General features: G+C 47.3%; 1 protein-coding gene across 1 annotated transcript in view; it reads right to left on the minus strand.

Moving 5' to 3' along the window:
• Positions 1-26,214, minus strand: part of LOC138657474 (zinc finger protein 585A-like) — a 117,560-nt gene that overhangs the window by 84,972 nt on the left and 6,374 nt on the right. The window contains exons 5-8 of the mRNA XM_069745268.1: positions 23,720-23,817; positions 23,563-23,641; positions 23,359-23,456; positions 23,119-23,236 (exon numbers count right to left, since the gene is read on the minus strand). Coding sequence (XP_069601369.1) covers positions 23,119-23,236; positions 23,359-23,456; positions 23,563-23,641; positions 23,720-23,817 — 393 coding nt within the window. The remainder of the gene's footprint in view (positions 1-23,118; positions 23,237-23,358; positions 23,457-23,562; positions 23,642-23,719; positions 23,818-26,214) is intronic.

Consider the following 26,214-nt stretch of genomic DNA (forward strand, 5'->3'; position numbering starts at 1 on the left):
GCCTTTAAGACCAGGTACTTCCTTCCCGGGTACTGATGTAGAGTCGATGTGGCCCTTTAATGCAAAAAATACTGTCACCCCAGTGTGAGCTGGCCGGGTGGACCAAGATGGCCACCGGGAGTTGCAGAGTTGATAAAAATCTCGCAGAGAGCGAGAAGCGCCAATTTGGGGGGCGGAGCCACAGACACGATGTTGAATAGGCCTAAGCCGGGGCCTAAATTTCTGTAGCCGGCGGACGTCACCAGTGGGTCGTTCCAGGCAAGACTTCCAGGATGCGGCCTACAAATCAGCCGAAGCCGGGGGCTAAATTTTTGCAGCCATCCAGAGCGTTACCTCAGAGAGGTGGGCCACAGGGAAGTGGCTGAGGCTGCCTGTCAGCATGTGGATATCCCTCTGAAGATGGATCCACTCACCATCGGTACGCGTCCCAGCATGGAGCCGCCGCGGATGTGGGTTTCAGCGCTGTTCTGAGCAGCGTGGACGGTGCAGGGATAAGCCTCAATCCATCATCCTTTGTTAGGGGAGTGGAGAGGACCCGTCTGCCTCCTTGTGCCATCCGCTTTCACACTGGTGGGACAGTGGGGGCTGCTCGGACGCCATAGAGAGGGGCCTCTGTACAGCCACGGAGCTCAGTCCGGGTGGACAGGGCCAGTTGTCCGGCATTAGGCCTGGCTCCAGGAGAGGATACATGGAGGCGACACTCCATGTGGTCGCCTGCTGCTGGTGTGGGGAGATCGGGACCATGAAAGGAACCGTCGCCCCTGAAGTGAGCTCAGGCATGGCTTCCCACGTCGCAGGAGAGGGTACGGGGAGGTATACTCGCCGTGCTCGCCTGTTGATGGTTCGGGGGAGATCGGAACCTTGAAAGGAACCGTCGCCCCCTTCACTCCGTTAATTAAAAAATCAAAATTTACAGAAAAGTAAACAATAAAATAAAAACGTTGGGGTCTGAAACAGACCCATGTGCCTCCTACAGACACTAAGCAAGGACTGGTTAGCTGAGAGCCAGCAGGAGGGTGTATACTGCAGGGGAGGAGCTGAGAGCCAGCAGGAGGGTGTATACTGCAGGGGAGGAGCTGAGAGCCAGCAGGAGGGTGTATACTGCAGGGGAGGAGCGGAGAGCCAGCAGGAGGGTGTATACTGCAGGGGAGGAGCCGAGAGCCAGCAGGAGGGTGTATACTGCAGGGGAGGAGCGGAGAGCCAGCAGGAGGTGTATACTGCAGGGGAGGAGCTGAGAGCCAGCAGGAGGGTGTATACTGCAGGGGAGGAGCCGAGAGCCAGCAGGAGGGTGTATACTGCAGGGGAGGAGCCGAGAGCCAGCAGGAGGGTGTATACTGCAGGGGAGGAGCCGAGAGCCAGCAGGAGGGTGTATACTGCAGGGGAGGAGCCGAGAGCCAGCAGGAGGGTGTATACTGCAGGGGAGGAGCCGAGAGCCAGCAGGAGGGTGTATACTGCAGGGGAGGAGCCGAGAGCCAGCAGGAGGGTGTATACTGCAGGGGAGGAGCCGAGAGCCAGCAGGAGGGAGTATACTGCAGGGGAGGAGCCGAGAGCCAGCAGGAGGGTGTATACTGCAGGGGAGGAGCTGAGAGACAGCAGGAGGGTGTATACTGCAGGGGAGGAGCTGAGAGCCAGCAGGAGGGTGTATACTGCAGGGGAGGAGCCGAGAGCCAGCAGGAGAGCGTATACTGCAGGGGAGGAGCCGAGAGCCAGCAGGAGGGTGTATACTGCAGCGGAGGAGCTGAGAGCCGGCAGGAGGGTGTATACTGCAGGGGAGGAGCTGAGAGCCGGCAGGAGGGTGTATACTGCAGGGGAGGAGCTGAGAGCCAGCAGGAGGGTGTACACTGCAGGGGAGGAGCTGAGAGCCGGCAGGAGGGTGTATACTGCAGGGGAGGAGCTGAGAGCCGGCAGGAGGGTGTATACTGCAGGGGAGGAGCTGAGAGCCAGCAGGAGGGTGTATACTGCAGGGGAGGAGCCGAGAGCCAGCAGGAGAGCGTATACTGCAGGGGAGGAGCCGAGAGCCAGCAGGAGGGTGTATACTGCAGGGGAGGAGCTGAGAGCCAGCAGGAGGGTGTATACTGCAGGGGAGGAGCTGAGAGCCAGCAGGAGGGTGTATACTGCAGGGGAGGAGCTGAGAGCCAGCAGGAGGGTGTATACTGCAGGGGAGGAGCTGAGAGCCAGCAGGAGGGGGTATACTGCAGGGGAGGAGCTAACTTTCTTTGGATCACTTAGTGTCAGCCTCCTAGTGGCAGCAGCATACACCCACGGGCTGTGTCCCCCAATGAGGCGAAGGAGAAAACTACAGGGGAATGTATTTACAATGATGTATTTACAATGATATTACTGGGGTTTGTCGAAAGTCGTGGAGGCCTGAGGACAAGGAGGAGAGGAGACCATGGTCAGTTGTCCTCTTGGTGAGGACACGGAAGTATCGACTTTTTGCAGTCTTGCACGCATGGCTGAGTTTATGTTAAGCTGCCTTTCCCATCACTCTCGCGTTCTCAAAATTTTGGGTGACAGGCAATACTGATTATTGACACTTATAGACCCATGCTACAAGGAGAACTTTATATCGCTTATTCCAGAGGAAGACAGGTGTACTACAATGTTGGAGGACCATAGGGCCCTTCTTGCTGAATTATTTAAAAAATTCCCATCTGAAAACGCTGGCAGAAGAAGTCACAGTTCGTTGGCCAAGTAAGGAGTACAGGTGAGAGAGACAACCCCAATCCAGCAGAGGCAGTAGAACACTGGCAAAGTTCGGGGAGAGTTTTCCCAGACCATCCCATCGCCCTGGCCCTGAGGCATGGGGGACTCTCACAAGGAGTGCAATGTTTGGGAAAAAGTTTGGCCTGTAATTTCTAATTTTTTAAACTAAAATAGTGTACCGAAATAGGGTACCAGACAGCAAATACAGCAGAATGTAGGCCTGAATTTCCACAATTTGTAGGCCACAAATGCATCAGACATCTGACAGCGATACCACACATGCCAAATATATGGCCTGTATTTTTTTTAAATGCAAAATAGTGCTGTATATAGGTAGAGTAACAGACAACAAAAACAGTGGAAAACTGGCCTAAAATGCCCAAACTTGGAGCACGCTGATATGAGGCCTTTTTTGTTTTTTGGTGAATTTAAAACAAACAAAACAAAAAAAAGAGTGGCACATGGCTACCACATAGAACTATGCTACGTATGGCTGCGGAAATTCGATTTTTTTAAAAACAGATACACCAGGACTCAGTCTGAGTTAACAGACTGTATTAATGTGTTTTTTTGCTTTTTGGTGAATTTATAAAAAAACAAACAGAAACAAAGAGTAGAACAAGGCTAGCACACAGAACTATACTACGTATGCCTGCAAAACTATGGTTATTAAACAGATACACCAGGCCTCAGTCTTACATAACAGACTGTATACATTTATTTGTTTTTTTTTGGTGAATTTAAAAAAAAAAGAAAACTGCAGCTAGATATATAGTAACTAAGCAGCAGCAGGCAGTTATGGATCTTTGGGAGGGATGCAGTGGGAGCAATGGACGCACATACAGAGCCTGCAGGCCTTGCACTGATGTGGATATGTTGTGTCCTGCCTGCCTAGCACTGCAATCTCGGGACCCACGAATTAGCTCTAAAAAAGACTGTTGGTTGTGGAATTAACAGTTGCAGACCTACACTAACTCTAAAACCACGATTCTGACCCTATCCCGGCAGCAGCCCTTGCTGAATCTGGAACGGCGCCTGGTCTCTTATACTCGGGATGATGCTGTGCGGCCCAGCCATTCACTGCACGACCACAACAAAGATGGCTGCCGCGTTTCATCGCCTGGCAGAAAATCCCTGCACCATGATTGGGTCTCTAAATTCTGGGTGGAGACACCAGTTACCGCCGAATAATCCCGGAAATGCTCGGTGCTCGGCGAGTACACCGATACTCAGGCGAATAACGAGTAGTGGCGAGCACGTTCGCTCGTAACTAATAAATACCTTTTTCCATATTTACAATAAAGTCTAAAAAATTCTCGTAGCGTCGGCGGTTCTTCATTTATCCAATGCCTGGCTATTAATTTGCGTGCAACGTATAACAACCTAGCTATCGTCAATTTGAACTGATTTTGAATCTGAATCCCCTCCACATAACCTAAAATACAAACCACAGGATCCCTCTCAATTCTACAGTCATACACTCCCTGTATAGTGCTAATAACCGCTATCCAGTATGAGTCCAGTCTGGAGCACCGCCACAACATATGTAAGATCCCGGCCCCATCAGCCTGACAACGAGGGCATCCAGGAGTCTTTCTCAGTCCTGCCCTGTATAGTCTTTCAGGTCCTGTACACTCTATGGAGCACATATATTTGTGAGAGTCTACCTGGCTCACTCAGTGACAATCGGGGTATGTATTCCATAATCGCCTCCCACTTATCCTCTTCTATCGGTCCCAATTCGTCTTCCCACTTCTCTTTAGCCTTGATCGGGTAATTGATTAAAAAGGTGTGCATTAAGTCTTTATAAATACCTGACATAACCTCTTTTGTTCCCCCATCACTACACACATAGTCCACCAATATGTATTTTTGGTCCCTCATAGAAACCGTCTTACTCTGCGCTATGTAAGCGTGACAGAGCTGTCTATACTGGAATCTACAGATCTCAGGTAACTCATATTCCTCCTGCAGTTCCTCAAAAGTCACTAGTCCTTGCGAGTCCTGTAATTGGGCCATGTATTGAATTCCTTTCCTCGTCCAGTTTTTAAATTCCCCCATTTTGCCATATAGGGGAATAGTTAGTCAGGGCCTCCACTCGCCTAATCCTTTTAATCTCTCCCACACCTTGTGTACCAGGGCTAGCGTGGGGCACGACAGTCCCAGTTTACTAAAACTTCCTGCCTCCAGTCCTTGAACCAATAAGTCTCTCCCCAGTACCCAAGTCAATATCCGCCCTACCGAACCAGTGCACTCTGTCTCTCTCCATCCCCTCAGCTGTTGGCCCTGAGCTGCTAGATAATAAATTCACGGGCTCAGGAGTGCCAGCCACCCTCATTTTTGGGCCTCTGTAATATTTCCAGTCTAATCCTCAGTTGTTTTTTCCCCCCCACAGAAGATCTCTACATATAGAATTGATTGTACGGAACCACAGTTTAGGTAACCATATGGGGGCATTGTGCAGCACGTACAACACCTGGGGAATCAGCACCATTTTAATCAGATTTGTACTTCCTGCTACTGATAGATGTAATCTACATCACGCCCCCACTTTGCTTCTGAACTTACCCAATAGCCGGATCAGATTCAGGTCTATATAGCTCGAGAGTGGGAGCGATACCTGAATGCCCAGGTACTTTGACTGCCGCACAATCGCCAACCTACTACCATTCCCCTCTATCCTAAAGTCTTCACCACTACCGTTCACAGCTAGAATGTTGGATTTCTTCCAATTAATTACCAGGCCTGACATAGCCTCAAATCTCCCAAGGATGCTCATCACACCCCGCAAGGATTCATCAGGGTCTTCCAGGAAAAGCAGCACATCATCTGCGCATAAAGCTATTTTTTCCTCAATGTCCCATATTTAAACCCCCTGACCGGGGCTGCCTTTCTAATTGTCTGCGACAAGGGCTCCACTGCCAACACAAAAAGTAGAGGAGACAGTGGACACCCCTGTCTGGTCCCCCTGTGAAGAGCGAATTGTCTGGATGTCTGTCCATTAACCCTGACCCTAGCAGTTGGGGATGTGTACAACAGCCGCCTCCATGATATGACGGTTGGTCCAAATCCCAAGCACTCCAACACCTTCCAAAGATAGCTCCATTCAATACTGTCTAATGCTTGACGTGCATCCAATGACACTACCACCCTACAACCCTCATTATCCAACAGCAGCTGCAGATTAAGGAAGAGTCTACGTTAATTAAGGAAGAGTCCACGGTATTCACGGTGGAAAATGAAATGCTAGGTGAAATCCCAAGAAACAATGAAAACCCTATATTAAGGGTCACCAATCTTACCCAAGAAGAGGTGCGAAACCGGCTAAATAAGATTAAAATAGATAAATCTCCGGGTCCGGATGGCATACACCCACGAGTACTAAGAGAACTAAGTAATGTAATAGATAAACCATTATTTCTTATTTTTAGTGACTCTATAGCGACAGGGTCTGTTCCGCAGGACTGGCGCATAGCAAATGTGGTGCCAATATTCAAAAAGGGCTCTAAAAGTGAACCTGGAAATTATAGGCCAGTAAGTCTAACCTCTATTGTTGGTAAAATATTTGAAGGGTTTCTGAGGGATGTTATTCTGGATTATCTCAATGAGAATAACTGTTTATCTCCATATCAGCATGGGTTTATGAGAAATCGCTCCTGTCAAACCAATCTAATCAGTTTTTATGAAGAGGTAAGCTATAGGCTGGACCACGGTGAGTCATTGGACGTGGTATATCTCGATTTTTCCAAAGTGTTTGATACCGTGCCGCACAAGAGGTTGGTACACAAAATGAGAATGCTTGGTCTGGGGGAAAATGTGTGTAAATGGGTTAGTAACTGGCTTAGTGATAGAAAGCAGAGGGTGGTTATAAATGGTATAGTCTCTAACTGGGTCGCTGTGACCAGTGGGGTACCGCAGGGGTCGGTATTGGGACCTGTTCTCTTCAACATATTCATTAATGATCTGGTAGAAGGTTTACACAGTAAAATATCGATATTTGCAGATGATACAAAACTATGTAAAGCAGTTAATACAAGAGAAGATAGTATTCTGCTACAGATGGATCTGGATAAGTTGGAAACTTGGGCTGAAAGGTGGCAGATGAGGTTTAACAATGATAAATGTAAGGTTATACACATGGGAAGAAGGAATCAATATCACCATTACACACTGAACGGGAAACCACTGGGTAAATCTGACAGGGAGAAGGACTTGGGGATCCTAGTTAATGATAAACTTACCTGGAGCAGCCAGTGCCAGGCAGCAGCTGCCAAGGCAAACAGGATCATGGGGTGCATTAAAAGAGGTCTGGATACACATGATGAGAGCATTATACTGCCTCTGTACAAATCCCTAGTTAGACCGCACATGGAGTACTGTGTCCAGTTTTGGGCACCGGTGCTCAGGAAGGATATAATGGAACTAGAGAGAGTACAAAGGAGGGCAACAAAATTAATAAAGGGGATGGGAGAACTACAATACCCAGATTAGCGAAATTAGGATTATTTAGTCTAGAAAAAAGACGACTGAAGGGCGATCTAATAACCATGTATAAGTATATAAGGGGACAATACAAATATCTCGCTGAGGATCTGTTTATACCAAGGAAGGTGACGGGCACAAGGGGGCATTCTTTGCGTCTGGAGGAGAGAAGGTTTTTCCACCAACATAGAAGAGGATTCTTTACTGTTAGGGCGGTGAGAATCTGGAATTGCTTGCCTGAGGAGGTGGTGATGGCGAACTCAGTCGAGGGATTCAAGAGAGGCCTGGATGTCTTCCTGGAGCAGAACAATATTGTATCATACAATTATTAGGTTCTGTAGAAGGACGTAGATCTGGGGATTTATTATGATGGAATATAGGCTGAACTGGATGGACAAATGTCTTTTTTCGGCCTTACTAACTATGTTACTATGTTACGTATGTTTATTGCTGTAGACCTGTTCGGCATAACTCCGGATTGATCAGAGTGGACAAGATCTTGCGCACCACACTCGTTAATTGGTTGGCTATAATTTTGGCCATCATTTTTACATCTGCCGTCAGCAGCGAAATGGGCCTGTAGGACTCCGCTAACCTTGGGTCTCTACCTTCCTTAGGGATGAGCACTACCACAGCCTCCCTCATGGACAACGGCAGTGCTCCACACTCCAAAGCTTCCTCGAAGACTGCCTTTAGTCTAGGTGCTACCATCTCAACCAACCGTTTATAGATCTCACCCGGGAGTCCATCTGCCCCGGAGCCCTATTATTTGTCAGACATTATAGCTGTTTCAATCTCCTCCTCTGTTACAGGCTCTTCCAGTCTCCTCCTGTCACTCTGCAATCCAAGGGAGTCCTGCCGCCACAAGAAACCCTTCCATTTCTGCTGATGAGGCACCTAACTCAGAAGTATATACTTGCTCATAAAATCGTCTAAAATCTTCCAGGATATCCTCCGTATCCACCACCTCCATCCCCTCTTCCGTCTTCAGCTTGTATGCAAATGAGGAGTCCCTCTGTGCTGCCACCACTCACCGTAGAATTGTGCCTTCTGGAAAGCTTTTTTCCTCTACTCTCTTTATAGTATGTTGACTCCCTCCTGAGATTCCTTGAGCCTGTGTTACCTCTCCACTGATGGGTTCGCTATCGGTTCCCTTTCCGCCCTTTATAAAGCCTCCATCACTGCCCTGTCTTCCGATCTAGTTTTAGACTTACATCTAGAAATTTTTCAAAACAGAATTTCTCAAATATGCCTTCATGGCATCCCACACCACTCGCCTGTCAGCACTACCTTCATTGATCTGCCAATATTCGTCTAACTCCCCCTTTATTGCTTCCATATTAATATGTTCCAGCCATAGTGGATGGAGCCTCCACCCATTCCCCTGTCCAGACCTCCCCCCGCCTTATTAATAAACAGCTCCAGAGGTTTATGGTCCAAGATCACTCTCGGAAGATATTGCACCCCACAAATCAATTGTGCCAACAATTCATTACCTGACGCCAAATCAATTCGCGAGAGAGATCCATCGCGAGTAGCAGAAGTAACACACCACATCCCCATTCCTGACCCTCCACAGGTCTACCATTCCAAGCTCTTTCACATAGTTCCCAAATTATGTCAATTTCCGGCCTTTTCCTATTCCCCGTTTATGCCAATCCCATCCCTCATCCATCACATTATTAAAATCACCAATAATTAATAACGGTAGTCCCACAAACCTTTTGTACAAATCCATCACCTCCTGGATCTTCCTCTCCGAGTACGGAGGTGGTATGTACATGGCCACTATACATAGCAATTGATCATAAATTTTACAGATTACAAAAACGTATTGGCCTTCACTGTTGACATGGCTTTTAATTTCCTCAAAGGGGGCGGATGCTCCCATCAACAACGAGACCCCCCTGGCATATGAGTACATGGAGTGATATGCCCTCCCGAACCAACTTCTCTTCAACACCTCCACCTTCTCCTTCATCAAATGTGTCTATTGAAGGCATATCACGTCCGGTCCCTCCTTCCTAATATAGTCCATAATCGCTGTTCTTCATGATCCATCAGACAATCCCCTCACATTCCAATTAAGAATTTTTATCTTACCACCCACCATACTGTATTTCCCTAGGCGTATACATTCCCAATCCCGTAGTGGACAATACTTCTCATAAGAATCCCCTAAAACCAACCCATAGCGTGAAGGGCCTCCCCCTGCACCCCACTATTGATGAACATAACAAACCATTACCAAAGCCTCCCAATATGTTTCTCCCCTCTAAGCCAGAGAGTGGGTAACTCTATACCTAGCAAACTCACAAACGTTAACTCAAAACCGTGAATAACTTTCAATTCCTCCATTTCTCCTCTGCTTATATGTGCTATTGTCTACAGTCCCTCCATTGTCCATAATAACTAGAACGCAGGATATAAAAAAACCCTCTATATAACAGAACCATCCATCTTTCCTCCTTCACAAGTATACGGCCCGCCAAGTCTCTCAGCGTGTCTTCTCACTTCTCCCTTCCTTTACTAGCGCTGAACCTTTTCTCGGTCAAGTCCAGCCACTTGGTGGCCTCCTCCGGAGTTGGAAAAAAATGAGCAGATCCCAGGGCCACAACCCTGAGCTTAGCAGGATACAAAGAAGAGTACGCCAGTTCCAGATATCTCTTAACCTTTTCTTCACCCCACCATACCGTGTTCTTTGCCTCTGAACCTCAGCCGAGTAGTCGAGGTATATGGACACTGTTTGGTACTTAATACTCATATCCTTAGCCATTCTTGCCTTCCGTAGGATAATGCCTCTATCCCTATAGTTAAGGATCCTGGCCAGGATGGTATGGGGGGAGGAACCCGGAGAGAGGGGCCTCATGGGGACGCAGTGTGCTCTCTCCACTGCAAACCGCTTGGTCAGATTATCAGCACCTATTTTATTGCGGAGCCAGTCCTCAACAAATGCTGTAGGACCAGTCCCTTCTGCCTTTTCAGGGATGCCCACCAACCGCACATTATTCCACCTGGAGAGGTTTTCTAAAATGTCATTTTTATCAGCCAGAATGGCACACCGCTGCAGGCACTGAATGTGGGATATCTGCATTAGAAAGTTGGTCCTCCAGTGTGCTCACTCTTTCTTCCACTACCCCCACTCTGGTATCAGCCTTGATAATGGCTGCCTTCGTATTGCTCATTTCCTCCTTTATACCGTCCACTCTCTTTGTAAGGGTAGTTAGTGCAGTTTTGCAAAACTTAATCAGATCATATATGTCTCTGATTGTGGGCTCCCCTACTACGGGCTCCTCAGAAGTCTCCTGCATCACGCTTTCCTGCCTTCTCTCCTCTCCCTCTGGCCAATCCTGTGCTGCATAGTCCTCCAGATCCTCTCCATCCAGTTTCTCCCCGGTCTCCTCCTCACCCACTTCGGCCATCACCTGTGCTCCTCCGTCCACCCACGCAAATCTTTCAAGTTTAGCAGCAATCTCAAGCCGCTTTATGTATGCTCCATTAGCTGCACCGGATTTCTCCACTTCCTCCACACTGTCGGCGCCGTCATGGACCTGGCTCCCCGTTCCCGCGTCCCTCTGCCTTTTTTCTCACCATTTCTGCAGTCCTCAATAATACCGTACGTCAGAGTCGGTTCCTGCGACCTTCTGCAACTGGTATAGGGCAGTACTGGTACTCTGGAGGCACTTTTAACCAGACAAAATTAGGAAAGGATTACAACAGGAGTCCTGAAAGCAGTCTGCTCACATGGAGTGTTAAGCCAAGCCCCCGGCAGCGCTGACTTTGGTCTTGATAAAACACAGTGGACCTACACCAGCAGATGACATGGCTCCCCAAACCATCACTGATTGTGGAGAATTCACACTAGACCTCCAGCAGCTTGGATTGTGGCCTCTCCACTCGTCCTCCAGACTCTGGGACCTGGATTTCCAAATTAAATTCAAAACTTACTTTCATCTGAAGACAACACCTTGGAGCACTGACAACAGTCCGATTCTTTTTCTCCTTGGCCCAGGTAAGACGCTTCTGGCGTTGTCTATTGGTCATGAGCGGCCGGACACAAGGAATGTGACACTTGTAGCCCATGTCCTGGACACATCTGTGTGTGGTGAAGCAATGACTCCAGCAGCCGTCCGCTCCTTGTGAATCTCCCCCACTTTACTGAATGGCCTTTTCTTAACAATCCTTTCAAGGGTGTGGGCTAGCGAGGAATGTGAGCGGACGTGCGGCTGATCTCTCTCCCCGCACCGCTCTGAAAAGTGGCCTTTGAAGGCGCCGCCGAACGCCAAAAACCGGCCAGAGAGGTCCCGCAAGTACCCGGCGAGGGGGAGAAAGCACCGCTGTTAACGAGCGGTGAGAAGCAGAGATGCCGCGCCGCAAGCAGGTGGCGCCAGCAGCCGGCGCGAAAATTCAAGATGGCGCCGTGGCTGAGGAGGAGGCGGCCAGAGCCAGCGTTTCATACCGCCGGAGGCTGGAGGTAATAGCCCGGCTGGAGCGCTTTGCCCGTACGGAGGAGGGGGGAGCCCTGCTGTTGGGTCCAGAAGGACTTGATGAGGTGGAAGCCCTGATGAGGCAGAAAGGTGGAGGGGAAGTCAGGGCCAGTGAAGTGGAGGTGCAGCGTTCCCCAGGGAGGGCGCAGGGAGTGCACAGTGCAGAAAATGTGACACCTGCTGATAGCCCTGTGCAGACCAATGATTCTAATGAAGTGCAGCAGCCAAGTACGGGGGAACCAACACTGCAGGACATTTTCTCTGTCGTTATACACTGCAAATCTGCTTTGGCTGCGCTGAACCTAAGGGTGGATGATCTCACAGTTGAAATGAAGTCCCTTAATTCTGCTATGCGCAAAGTGGAAAAAAGAGTGGAGGTGGTGGAGGAGCGTGTGGGCAGTGTGGAGGACCAGACAAACGAACTGTTAAAAAGAGAAAAGAAATATATTCAACGAATCGCAGAGTTAGAATTTAAGACAGATGATTTGGAAAATCGATCCCGGAGAAACAATTTAAGAATAATCGGGGTGCCGGAGAAGGTGGAGGGAAACAACCCCACTGAATATATTGAGGCATGGCTTAAGAACTCGGTGGGAGGAGCAGACCTTACCAACCATTTCTCGGTGGAGAGGGCTCATCGGGTCCCCACTCGTCCTCTGCCGCCTGGATCTGCCCCTCGAGCTATATTGGCAAAAATTTTGGACTACCGGGATCGGGAAACTCTACTGAGGAAGGCTAGGCTGAGTGATGGCCTGAGCATAAACGGAAGTCGGATCTCCATTTATCCGGATTACTCGGCATCGGTGCAGAAACTTAGAATGAAGTTTGGTGAAGTCAAGCGACGGCTCCGTGAACTGGACCTAAAATATTCAATGCTCTACCCAGCCAAGCTCTGGGTGGTGGCGATGGATCGTGTTCAATTTTTTCAAAATCCGGAGGAGGCGACGCAATGGCTGGACACCAATGCCAAGAAAATTGGCACTGATCGGAACCGTTGAGACTGATTCTGAAGATCTATAACTCTACTGGATCTGCCTCTCTTTGGGGGAGGGGCTCTGTTTGAATGTTACTGTTGAAGTTGGCCTAATTATACCTAACGATTACAGTATTGTGTTCGGCGGCGCAATGAATAGTTCATATTGGTCGCGGTGGGTGGGGGAGAGATGGACGGTAAAGGAACTAGCTCTAGGGTATATCAAGTGCCCTCAATTCTCATATAGAGAAAGAAAGTTCGGAGTATCTGAGTTATTTTGAATTCCAGATGGGGAAGGTTGGTTTAGTTGTTAGGGTGGGGGGGAGGAGGGCATTGGTGGAGACCTGGGAGAGGTGACTCTCATCTTATATCTTTCTTTAAGGAAATGGGAGGGAATGTTAATATTATAAGTTGGAATGTTAGGGGGCTAGCAGATGCCACTAAGCGGGCGGCAATATTCCAGTACCTATTGAAACAGAGGCCCTCGGTGATATGCCTGCAAGAAACTCATTTAGTTGAGGAAAAAGTTGATATGTTACAGAAAAAATGGGTGCGCAGGGCATATCACTCGACGTTCTCTAATTATGCAAGGGGGGTGTCTGTTTTGGTCCATACAAGTACTCCATTTGAGGAAATTGAAGTAAAAATTGATAAGGATGGTCAGTATGTTTTTTTAGTGTGTAAAATTTTTAACCGCTTGATTTGCATTGTTTCACTATATATACCCCCGCCGTATTCTGGCAAGAAAATTCAAGAGATTTTGGAGCATATGAGAGGGTGGGTCGGGGTTCCCTTTTTGGTGGTGGGAGATGTGAACAACATTGCTGATGACCATTGGGATAAGAGTAATCACGCTCCGCTACGCGGGGATGGGAATGGCACCCCTTTTGGGAACTATCTTAGAGAAATAGGCTGGATTGACTTATGGCGGGTTCGCAATTTTAGCACATATTCTTATTCTTGCTACTCGACCACGTACGGTTCTATGTCTCGAATCGATGTCGCCTTGGGTAATGATGGGATGAACGAATTACTAAGTGGGGTGGAATATAATCCTAGGATTCTATCAGATCATAGTCCGGTGCGGGTCTCATTAAAGCTATCAGAACAGGTTGGGTCACGGAAGATGGGATGGAAGGTTCACCCCTCCTGGCTACAACTCCTGGACATGGAAAGGGTGGGGGCTGAGATAGAGGAGTTCTTTAAGATCAATGAGGGTAGTGCGGAATGCCATGTAGTATGGGACACTATGAAGGCGTATTTGAGGGGTATTTTGTTTCGGGACATATCACGACACAAGACTAGGACTAGAACACAGGATCAAGCTGTCCTGGAGGAACTGAAGGAAGCTGAGGCGGCATTGGGGGCCCATTGCTCTAGGGAGTCTCAGAGTCGGATGAGGAAGGCTCAACAGGAGGTCAATCAATTGTATCTGAGAAAGGCGGAGAGATTGCGGGCTTTTCAAAGAGCATCTTTCTATTCGGAGGGGGAAAAGGTGGGGCATTTACTGTCGGTAGTGGCATCCGCACAAAGGGATTCCTCGCACGTCTACTCCATTAAGAGGGAGGATGGAACATTGGCTACTCGGGGGGAGCAGATTCTGGAAGTGTTTGGGAAATTCTATGATAAACTATATACTTCTAGTGTGGAGAGGGGGGCTGAGGACATGATGGGTTACTTGGAGGGGATTGACCTGCCTAGGTTGAGCAGAGAAGAATGTGAGTTGTTGGAGGAGCCGATTGGGGAGGAAGAATTGGGAGCTGCTTTGGCGGGGGTTGCTGGGGGTAAGGCTCCGGGGGCGGACGGTATTCCAGCCGAGGTGTACAAGGTACTGAAAGAAACATTGTTGGCCAGATTGTCGGAGGTGTATAATAGTTCACTGGAAAGAGGGGAGCTACCTTCATCAATGAGAGAGGCTATTGTGGTCGTTATACCTAAGGCCGATAAGGACCCACAACTACCAGAATCCTATAGACCAATCTCACTTTTGACGGCCGACATCAAGATTCTGGCAAAAGCTCTGGCAAATAGGTTATCCAGGGTGATTGACAGACTGGTTCACCCGGATCAGTCAGGCTTTATGCCCAACAAATCAACGGCACTCAATCTGAGAAGGTTATTTTTAAATTTGCAAATCCCCTCTGACAATGTCGGAAGACGGGTTGTGGTATCCTTAGACGCCCATAAGGCTTTTGATTGCGTGGAGTGGAGCTATTTGTGGTCAGTACTGGAACGAATGGGGTTTGGACCTAAATTTATTTCATGGGTGCAGCTGTTGTACTCTTCTCCGGTAGCCAAAATTAGAGTGAATAACGCTCTCTCTGAGACCTTTTCGTTGTCTAGAGGTACTAGACAGGGCTGCCCTTTGTCCCCGCTGCTCTTTGCGTTGGCGGTGGAACCCCTTGCTGCGAAGATCAGAGGTTCCCGGGAGGTGAGGGGTTTTATATACGGGGAGGCAGAGGAAAAAGTAGCGTTGTACGCTGATGATATTCTGCTATTCTTGGAGGATTCTGAGGAGACCCTGATTAAGACGGAAGCCATTATTGAGGAATTTGGTAGTTACTCGGGCCTAAGGATCAATTGGGACAAATCGAATATGATGTTGATAGATGGGGATAGCGGGGACGGTGGTGGGGAGGTTTCTTCTACAAGGTTGAAGCTAGTTGATAAATTTAAATACCTGGGGATTCAGATCACTCTCCCTTTGACTAGCTTTGAGGAACTGAATTTGGCACCTCTTCTGCGGAGGATACGTACTAAGGTCCAGGCGTGGAGGAAGTTACATTTATCAGTAATCGGCAGGATAAACTTGATAAAGATGATTGTGATGCCACAACTACTTTATGTGCTGCACAACTCCCCTATATGGATATCGCAGAATAGGTTTCGGAGGATTAGATCTTTGTTTGGGGAACTGATTTGGGGTGGAAAGAGCCCCAGATTTAAACAGGAAACTCTACAGAGACCAAAGACGGAGGGAGGGGTGGCATTGCCTAATCCGTGGTTGTATTTTTTGGCTTCACAGTGCCAGCATTTCAAGGGATGGGGAGATGTGGTAGGTGGGACGCGGGCACCTTGCAGCCTGAGATCACTGATTGGGACGAAGGTGTTGAGTGAGGGTCTGGAGGGGGGACATTTCCGAGAGAAGGGCTCTAAATTTTGTACTATTAGGCTCATCCATAAGGTTTGGGACAAAGTTAAGGGGATTAGGGGTGTGCACGCACTCACTAGATTCTCACCCATTTGGAATAACTGTGTCCTACAGGAGTTTAGACAGATGGAGGGATTTCATAATTGGAGGGAGGCAGGCATCTCTCGGATGGGCCAGATTCTACATCAGGGCAGAATTAGAGACTTTGAGGCATTGCAGGAGGAGTTTTTACTACCGGACTCTGAGTTGTTTCAATACCGCCGTCTTTCACATGCGCATCGGGCACAGTGTAGGAGAGGACCCGTTGAAATACAGGTGGACCTAATGCTAGATTTTATCCTTGTAGGGGGTGGCACGAAGGGGGTGATCTCGGGAATATACGAATTCCTTTTGTTCTCTTTCTTGGAGGAACACCCTATTAGAGCAAGGGCGAAATGGGAGGCGGACCTTGGGGCAATTGATAATGATCATTGGGAATCAGTACTGGACTATGTGCCCAAAATATCAATGAGCGAGCCTGGGAGGCTATCACAATTATTTGTTATTCATAGGGCATATAGAACTCCGGATATGTTATTCAAAGCCGGATTGAGATCTAGTTCAGAATGCCCCAGATGCTCGCAGTCCGATGCGGGCATCCTTCATATGTTATGGCAGTGCCCCAGGTTGTCCTCCTTCTGGGTGGTGGTGCTGAATAAAGTGGGACTGGCATATGGTTGCACTGTGCCGCGTGATCCCCTGGTATGTGTTTTGGGCTATGTTGAGGAGATCATAACTGATAAGATGTATAAAGTGGTTATTGCCAGACTGTTATTTATCGCGTGAAAGTTGATTGCCAAATTCTGGATTAGAGAAGAGCCACCAACAAGGAGAGACTTTATGAAGCAAGTGGACCATATCATTGCTTTGGAGAGGAGTATCTACGTTAGGAGGAGCAAGGCGGACCTCTTTGACAGGCTGTGGAACCCGTGGCTTGAATCAATGTGATTTAAAAGACCTTGTGCTCCATTGGGAGGTTTATTGACAAATCATCTTCCTTTTCTTGTACTTTTATATATGACAAAGTAGGGGGGGTCGACTCTTGACAGGTCTCTAGAGGGGGGGGAAGGGGGGTGGGAGTTTGGTTTGGGACTAAATATGTTTTCCTTTTTTTAAAAAAACAAGTATTGTACACTGGTATATTGCTGATAACAAAGTATTCCTTTTATTGTTTATGTGCAATATTTATGGTTCAATTAAAAATATCTGATTTAAAAAAAACAATCCTTTCAAGCCTGTGGTTATCCCGGTTGCTTGTGCACCTTTTTCTACCACTTTTTCCTCCCACTCAAATTCCCAATAATATGCTCGGATAGTCTTCTCCATGATTGTGGAGCTACTGAAACAGACTAAGGGACCTTTATAAACACTTAGGAGCCTTTGCAGGTGTTTTTGTTAATTATTCTAATAAACTGAGATAATGACTTTTGGGTTTTCATTGGCTGTAAGCCATAATCATCAACATAAGATTTCATCCATTATAAGTTTTTGCTTAAAACATACAACTCTGCCCTTCACCTCTCCAAACAAACCTATTTCAACACCCTCATCACCTCCCTGTCCAATAATCCGAAACGTCTCTGACACGTTTCACTCCCTATTCAACCCAAGAGTGCAGGCCCCAACCACGGATATCCACGCTGACAATCTGGCCAATTATTTCAAAGAAAAAAATGACCATATCCGACAGGAAATTATCTCCCAATCCCTTCATACCATGCACTGTCCTCCCTCCCCCACTGCATCTAGGTCACTCTCTGACTTTGAACCAGTCACACAAGAAGTAATCAGGCTCCTTGCATCTTCGCGCCCAACCACTTGCACCAGTGACCCTATTCCGTCACATCTCCTCCAGTTCCTTACCCCTGCTGTCATCACTCATCTAACAAAAATATTCAACCTCTCTCGCTTCTGGTATTTTTCCCTCCTCATTTAAGCACGCCATAATACATCCATTACTTTAAAAACCATCCCTCGACCAAAACTGTGCCGCTAACTATAGACCTGTCTCTAATCTTCCCTTCATCTCTAAACTCCTGGAACACCTGGTCCACTCCCGTCTTACCCGCTATCTCTCAGGCAGGCGCCGACAAGCCTCCTGCAGTGCCTGTCAGATCGCTGATCTGACACAGTGCATTGCAAAGTGTCAGATCAGCGATCTGACACTTTACCATTATGTCCTACCCAGGGACAAAGTAAAAAAAAAATATATATTTACATGTGTATAAAAAAAAAAAAAAAACCTAAATAAAAAAAATATATATATTGTTCCAATAAATACATTTCTTTATGTAAATAAAAGGAAAAAAATAAAAGTACACATATTTAGTATCGCCAGGTCCGTAACGACCCGACCTGTAATACTATCCCACTAGTTAACCCTTTCAGTGAACACCATAAAAAAAAACAAAATCCAAAAAACAATGATTTATCATCATACCGCCGAACAAAAAGTGGAATAACACGCAATCAAAAAGACGGATATAAATAACCATGGTACCTCCAAAAACGTCATCTTGTCACGCAAAAAACGAGCCGCCATACAGCATCATCAGCGAAAAAATAAAAAAGTTATAGTCCTCAGAATAAAGCGATGCAAAAATAATTATTTTTTATATACAATAGTTTTTATCGTATAAAAGTGCCAAAACATAAAAAAAGATATAAATGAGATATCGCTGTAATCGTACTGACCCGAAGAATAAAACTGATTTATCCATTTTACCAAACGTGGAACGACATAAACGCCTCCCCCAAAAGAAATTCATGAATTGCTGGTTTTGTTCAGTCTGCCTAACAAAAGTCGGAATAAAAAGCGATCAAAAAAATGTCACATGCCCGAAAATGTTACCAATAAAAAGTCAACTCGTCCCGCAAAAAATAAGACCTCACATGACTCTGTGGACCAAAATATGGAAAAATTATAGCTCTCAAAATGTGGTAACGAAAAAAATATTTCAGTGTGTGACAGCTGCCAATCATAAAAATCCGCTAAAAAACCCGCTATAAAAGTAAATCAAACCCCCCTTCATCACCCCCTTAGTTAGGGAAAAATAATTTAAAAAAAATGTATTTATTTCCATTTTCCCATTAGGGTTAAAGTTAGGGTTAGGATTACGTTTACGGTTGGGTTAAGGGTGTGTTTGGATTAGGGTTTCAGTTATAATTGGGGGGTTTCCACTGTTCAGGCACATCAGGGGCTCTCCAAACGCGACATGGCGTCCAATCTCAATCCATACAATTCTGCGTTGAAAAAGTAAAACGGCGCTCCTTCCCTTCCGAGCTCTCCCGTGCGCCCAAACAGGGGTATACCCCAACATATGGGGTATCAGCGTACTCAAGACAAATTGGACAACAACTTTTGGAGTCCAATTTCTCCTGTTACCCTTGGGAAAATACAAAACTGGGGGCTAAAAAATCTTTTTTGTGGAAAAACAAGATTTTTTATTTTCACGGCTCTGCGTTATAAACTTTAGTGAAACACTTGGGGGTTCAAAGTGCTCACCACACATCTAGATAAGTTCCTTGGGGGGTCTAGTTTCCAATATGGGGTCACTTGTGGGGGGTTTCTACTGTTTAGGTACATCAGGGGCTCTCCAAACGCAACGTGACGCCCGCAGACCATTCCATCAAAGTCTGCATTTCAAAACCCCAATTCTTCCCTTCCGAGCTCTGCCATGCGCCCAAACAGTAGTTTTCTCCCACATATTGGGTATCTGCGTACTCAAGACAAATTGCACAACAACTTTTCGGGTCCAATTTCTCCAGATACCCTTGGGAAAATACAAAACTGGGGGCTAAAAGATCATTTTTGTGGAAAAAAAAGGATTTTTTTAGTTTTTACGGCTCTACATTTTAAACTTCTGTGAAGCACTTGGGGGTTCAAAGTGCTCACCACACATCTAGATAAGTTCCTTAGGGGGTCTACTTTCCAAAATGGTGTCACTTGTGGGGGGTTTCAATGTTTAGGCACATCAGTGGCTCTCCAAACGCGACATGGCGTCCGATCTCAATTCTAGCTAATTTTGCATTGAAAAGTCAAACGGTGCACCTTCCCTTCTGAGCTCTGCCATGCGCCAAAACAGTGGTTTATCCCCACATATGGGGTATCGGCGTACTCAGGACAAATTGTATAACAATTTTTGGGGTCCATTTTCTCCTGTTACTCTTGGTAAAATAAAATAAATTGGATCTGAAGTAAATTTTCTGTGAAAAAAAAGTGAAGTGTTCATTTTTTTTTAAACATTCCAAAAATTCCTGTGAAACACCTGAAGAGTTAATAAACTTCCTGAATGTGGTTTTGCGCACCTTGAGGGGTGCAGTTTTTAGAATGGTCTCACACTTGGGTATTTTCTATCATATAGACCCCTCAAAGTGACTTCAAATGAGATGTGGTCCCTAAAAAAAATGGTGTTGTAAAAATGAGAAATTGCTGGTCAACTTTTAACCCTTATAACTCCCTAACAAAAAAAAATTTTGGTTCCAAAATTGTGCTGATGTAAAGTAGACATGTGGGAAATGTTACTTATTAAGTATTTTGTGTGACATATCTCTGTGATTTAATTGCATAAAAATTCAAAGTTGGAAAATTGCGAAATTTTCTAAATTTTCACAAAATTTCCGTTTTTTGTTCACAAATAAACTCAAGTAATATCAAATAATTTTTACCACTATCATGAAGTACAATATGTCACGAGAAAACAATGTCAGAATCACCGGGATCCGTTGAAGCGTTCCAGAGTTATAACCTCATAAAGGGACAGTGGTCAGAATTGTAAAAATTGGCCCGGTCATTAACGTGCAAACCACCCTCGGGGGTAAAGGGGGTAAATGTACAAAATAATTTCATCCTATTTATGGGTAAAAGAAAAAAAAAAGTTTTCAGAAGGTCGATAAGAAAACCTTCTTTTGGGAATTCATGTATTTTGCCATTGGATGGAGAATTATTTATTCACGTTAGCGACGATTTCTAGACCGGGAGTGAAGGTTCTTCTAAAGGGCCGATCCCAAAATCACTACATTGGTCTTATAGTAAAGTGCACACATCATTTATTTTCTAATCATTTCTAATATCTGGCCTGTCCTGCACATATCACCCCTCAGTGCGCCCCTCCAGGCTCTATTTACCTGTCAGTCGCCATTGGAACCAATATATAGCGAGAAGCCATACGTTATATGGCGGGGGCAACAGGGCTGCATGTTACACACCAGGGACCAACGGGGCTGGATGTAGGGGGGCACGGAGGCGCAGTGGTTAGCACAGCAGCCTTGGAGCGCTGGGGTCCTGGGTTCAAATTCCACCAAGGACAATATCCTGCAAGGAGGTTGTATGTTCTCCCCGTGTTTGCGTGGGTTTCCTCCGGGTTCTCCGGTTTCCTCCCACATTCCAAAGCCATGCTGATAGGGAATGTAGATTGTGAGCCCCAACGGGGACAGTGATGATAATGTGTGTAAAGCAATGTGGAATTAATGGCGCTATATAAATGAGTAAAAATAAATAAAAATATTATACACCGGGGGGGGGGGGGGGGAAGTTGGGCTCGAAGTTATACACGAGAGGAAAACGGGGCTGGATGTTATATATCGTTAGGGCGGGGGCTGGGCATTGGGCTGGACGTTATATACTTTGGGGCAACGGGGTTGGACGTTATACACCAATGAGCAATAAGTCAGAATGCAACGATTAACGCAGGCGGCCCAATACTCTTCTCCATATCGTGAATCTATCCATATTACAATATTGCCCATAAATATTGCTGACAGGGGATATATTCAGTGTATGGTGAAGGCCGCCAGCACAGGGCAGTACTTTGTCTCCATGTTTATATGTTGATTGACCCAACATGATTATCAGATAACGAGAACTCTAAATGTACCGTCACACATAGCGACGCTGCAGCGATACCGACAACGATCCGGATCACTGCAGCGTCGCTGTTTGGTCGCTGGAGAGTTGTCACACAGACAGTTCTCCAGCGACCAACGATGCCGGTAACCAGGGTAAACATCGGGTTACTAAGCGCAGGGCCGCGCTTAGTAACCCGATGTTTACCCTGGTTACCATCGTTAAAGTAAAAAAACAACCACTACATACTTACCTACCGCTGTCTGTCCTCGGCGTTCTGCTTCTCTGGTCTGGCTGTGAGCACAGCGGCCGGAAAGCAGAGCGGTGACGTCACCGCTCTGCTTTCCGGCTGCCCGGCGCTCACAGCCAGACCAGAGAAGCAGAGCGCCGAGGACAGACAGCGGTAGGTAAGTATGTAGTGGTTGTTTTTTTACTTTAACGATGGTAACCAGGGTAAACATCGGGTTACTAAGCGCGGCCCTGCGCTTAGTAACCCGATGTTTACCCTGGTTACCAGCGAAGACATCGCTGAATCGGTGTCACACACACCGATTCAGCGATGTCAGCGGGAGATCCAGCGATGAAATAAAGTTCTGGCCTTTCTTCCCCGACCAGCGACATCACAGCAGGGGCCTGATCGCTGCTGCCTGTCACACTGGACGATATCGCTAGCGAGGACGCTGCAACGTCACGGATCGCTAGCGATATCGTCTAGTGTGACGGGGCCTTAAATGTGGCCACCGCAGTTGTTTCTAGATACAAGCTCGGAATCACTTATGATAAAGCAATTCTCCACAGAGGAGGGACTAAACATTTGTCATGTAATGTCACCTACCTGGTGTCCTCCGCTTGCCTCCGAATGAGACTGGTGTTCTGGTTCTCCTACAGCCAAGATGGCCTCCATAGTGGCAGAGGGATGACAGCCGTATGTCTGACCCACACCTCCATAGCACGGCACTTCCTGACTTACCACAGGGCTCTTCATGCCACTGGGCGGCCGGCCTGGATGTGGAGGGACCAGAACATCGGCCTCAGTGTAGGAGGCAAACAGAGGGGACAGGTAGGACGACTCTACATGTGACTTGTGTCGTCACTCGTCAGCACCAGGCAGAGGCTGCTACATCACCGAGATCCATAGGACGGGGAGATTCATAACCTGGAACACAAGCTCAGTCATTTATATGGCAGCACGGGACTTGTGTAAGAAAAATATGGACAGAAAGGATGGAAGAAATATTCACAAAGGTAAAGGAAAACTAAATCTGTGCTTCCTAAATCATTAAGAAGAGGTGTGAAGGCGGATCCATCATTCATCGGTGCACCGCCGGACTCTACAGCAGCAGACGCGCCGTCACCGGACGCTGCTGCTGTGATGTGAGCAGTGGATAAAGCTTCACTGCAGCGGAGACTCCACACAATGGTCATTATTACATACCTGTGGAAACATCTCCTGGAATCTCCTCCTTCCCGTCACTCACACACGGCTGATCCTCTCTCGTCATCGCTTCTTCTTCTGTCTCCTCCTTCACTTTATTGTTAGTCGGATCTTCCTCCTGATATATCAGATGTAACAATCAGCACAATACAAGAAACCACCAAAATCTGTGACATCTATGACCTCGATCAGAAATGTCCCCCCATATACAGATCCGGTACAGGGCTCAGCACCGTCTACCTGATGATCCTCCGGGATGTTGTGATTCTCCTCCGGACAGTCCTGGGGACACAGAGGACGGGGACATCTCTCTGGTGGATTTCTCCTCATGGATCCATCTGTGGAGACACACAGTGATGGAATAGATTGTGTCATGTGATTATGAGATGATGAGAGTAGTAGTAGGGTGACCACAGAACAGACATGACAGTCTCCCCTCCTCACCCTGCTGATCGGCCCATATCGCGATCGCCTCTTGTGCTCCATGTATAATCTCAACCTTAATGTCAATCAGATCTTCACCCTAAAAAGAAAAATGTAAGATGAGCTCAGGTCCCATCACTTCATGGTCAGATGTTGTGGGGGCTTCAGTGTCGTCTACCTGATGATCCTCCGGGATGTTGTGATTCTCCTCCGGACAGTCCTGGGGACACAGAGGACGGGGACATCTCTCTGGTGGATTTCTCCTCCTGGATCCATCTGTGGAGACACAGACTGAATTCAGCGGGCACGGCCGAGACACAGGCAGGCAGACACGGCTGGTACTCTGGCAGGACAGGTACTGACTAGGTAGGTACCAGAATACAGGCACGTTTATGGAAACAGGTTCAGACCTGTTCAGACAGGAGGGTATATTGGAACAGATAGGAACCTGACCCACAGGTAGCAGAACGGAAGTAGAGCAGGACCACAAAGAGCGGATGCAAAGCAGAACCACAAGAGGTGGAGCTAAGAGCAGAAACGTAGGAGGCGGAGCTAAGAGCAGAACCACAGGAAGCAGAGCTAAGAGCAGAAACGTAGGAGGCAGAGCTAAGCAGAGCTGAAGGAGGCGGAGCAAAGAGCAGAACCGCTGGAGGCGGAGCCAAGTGCAAAACTGCTGGAGGCGGAGCCAAGTGCAAAACCGCTGGAGCCAGAGCCAAGTGCAGAAAGGCACAGAGCCACAGGTTGCAGCGAGCAGAGCAGAAAGTCGCAGAGCCACAGGTTGCGGCGGGCAGAGCAGAACAGAGCAGAACCGCAGGTTTGAGGCAAGCAGAGCAGGAAGGCGCAGAACCACAGGTTGCGGTGAGCAGAGCAGGAGGGAGAGGACACAAGGTTACTCACAGCTGAGTGGGAAAGGCAAACAGACAAGGAAAAAACAGGAACAGATATAGACCAGGGTACAGACAGGGACAGGAACGGGACAAGCCACAAAGACAAGGATTCAGACCAGGGTACAAAGCCCCACTGGGTAGCTGAGACAGGAAAGGACCTGGCAGCTCAGTAGCAAGACACTAACTGAGGAAGACAGTTGCTCAGGCACCCTCTAATGCAGGGGTCCCCAACTCCAGTCCTCAAGGCCCACCAACAGGTCATGTTTTCAGGATTTCCTCTGCATTGCACAGGTGATGCAATTATTACCTGGGCAAGACTAAGGAAATCCTGAAAACATGACATGTTGGTGGGCCTTGAGGACTGGAGTTGGGGACCCCTGCTCTAATGGGTGGGGATGCCTTAAGTACCTGAGGCCTCTTGGCAATTGGCAGAGGACACCTTAGGAAGGTGCACAAAGTCTCAATAAGAATCAGGAATTGCCAGCGCCCCCCTATGCACACAGCCAGGAAGCATGCACAGAGCAGGCAGGAGACATGAGGCACACAGCATGGAGCCGGAAAAAGACAGAACTCACAGCATGGCCCGGAGTAGTTAGTAAGTTGGTGTGTAAGGCAGGTGGGGGATGGGAGGCCATGCAGTGATGCCGGCAGGGTTGTTACACGTGTGGGGGTAAACCACTGTTTGGGCACATGGCAGAGCTCAGAAGGGAGGGAGCGCCATTTGACTTTTTGAATGTAAAATTGGCTGGAATCAATGGTGGTGCCATGTTGCATTTGGAGATCACCTGATGTGCCTAAGCAGTGGAAACCCCTCAATTCTAACTAAAACTCTAACTCCAACACACCCCTAACCCTAATCCCAACCCTAACCCTAACAAACCCCTAACCCTAATCCCAACACACCCCTAACCCTAATCCCAACCCTAACCCTAACAAACCCCTAACCCTAATCCCAAACTTAACCATAACCCTAACCACAAACCTAACCTAATCTCAACCCTAACCCTAATCTCAACCCTAATCCTAACCCACCTCTAACCCTAATCCCAAACTTAACCTAATCTCAACCCTAACCCAAACCCTAACCTCAACCCTAATCGCAACCCTAACCCTATTGGGAAAATGGAAATACATTTTCTTTATTTTATTAATTTTCCCTAACTAAGGGGGTGATAAAGGGGGGTTCATTTACTATTTTTTTTTATTTTGGTCACTGTGATAGACCCTATCACAGTGACCAAAACGAACCAATAGAGAAATCTTCCTATTGTTGCATGCATGAAATCCGTCTACCATATTGTGATAAGTAACACCACACGGCACGACAACGAAAACGGGATGATTAATACTGGACCCTGTGTATGGCCTCACAGAGGTCAATCCTGACCATATGCAGTGAGGTTGTAGACTTACATACATACAGCTCTGGCTAAAATTAAGAGACCACCACATCAGATCCTGTCATGGCCGCCAATCTCCAGACCTGAACCCCATTGGAAACCTCTGGAATGTAATCAGGAGGAAGATGGAGAGTCACAAGCCATCACACATAGAAGAACGGCTGACATTATTGTACCAGGAGCCTGTGAGAGACTGGTGGAAAGCTGCCAAGACGCAGGAAAGCCGGGATTAACAATCATGGTTATTCCACACAATATTGATTTCTGGAATCCTCCGGAGGTAAAACATTAGTGTTGTTGTTTGTAAATGATTTTGAACTTGTTTTTTTGCATTATTTGAGGTCTGCAAGCAATGCATTTTTTTTGTTATTTTGACCATTTCTCAT

This window comes from Ranitomeya imitator, chromosome 1, assembly GCF_032444005.1.
Source record: "Ranitomeya imitator isolate aRanImi1 chromosome 1, aRanImi1.pri, whole genome shotgun sequence".
Lineage (NCBI taxonomy): Eukaryota > Metazoa > Chordata > Amphibia > Anura > Dendrobatidae > Ranitomeya > Ranitomeya imitator.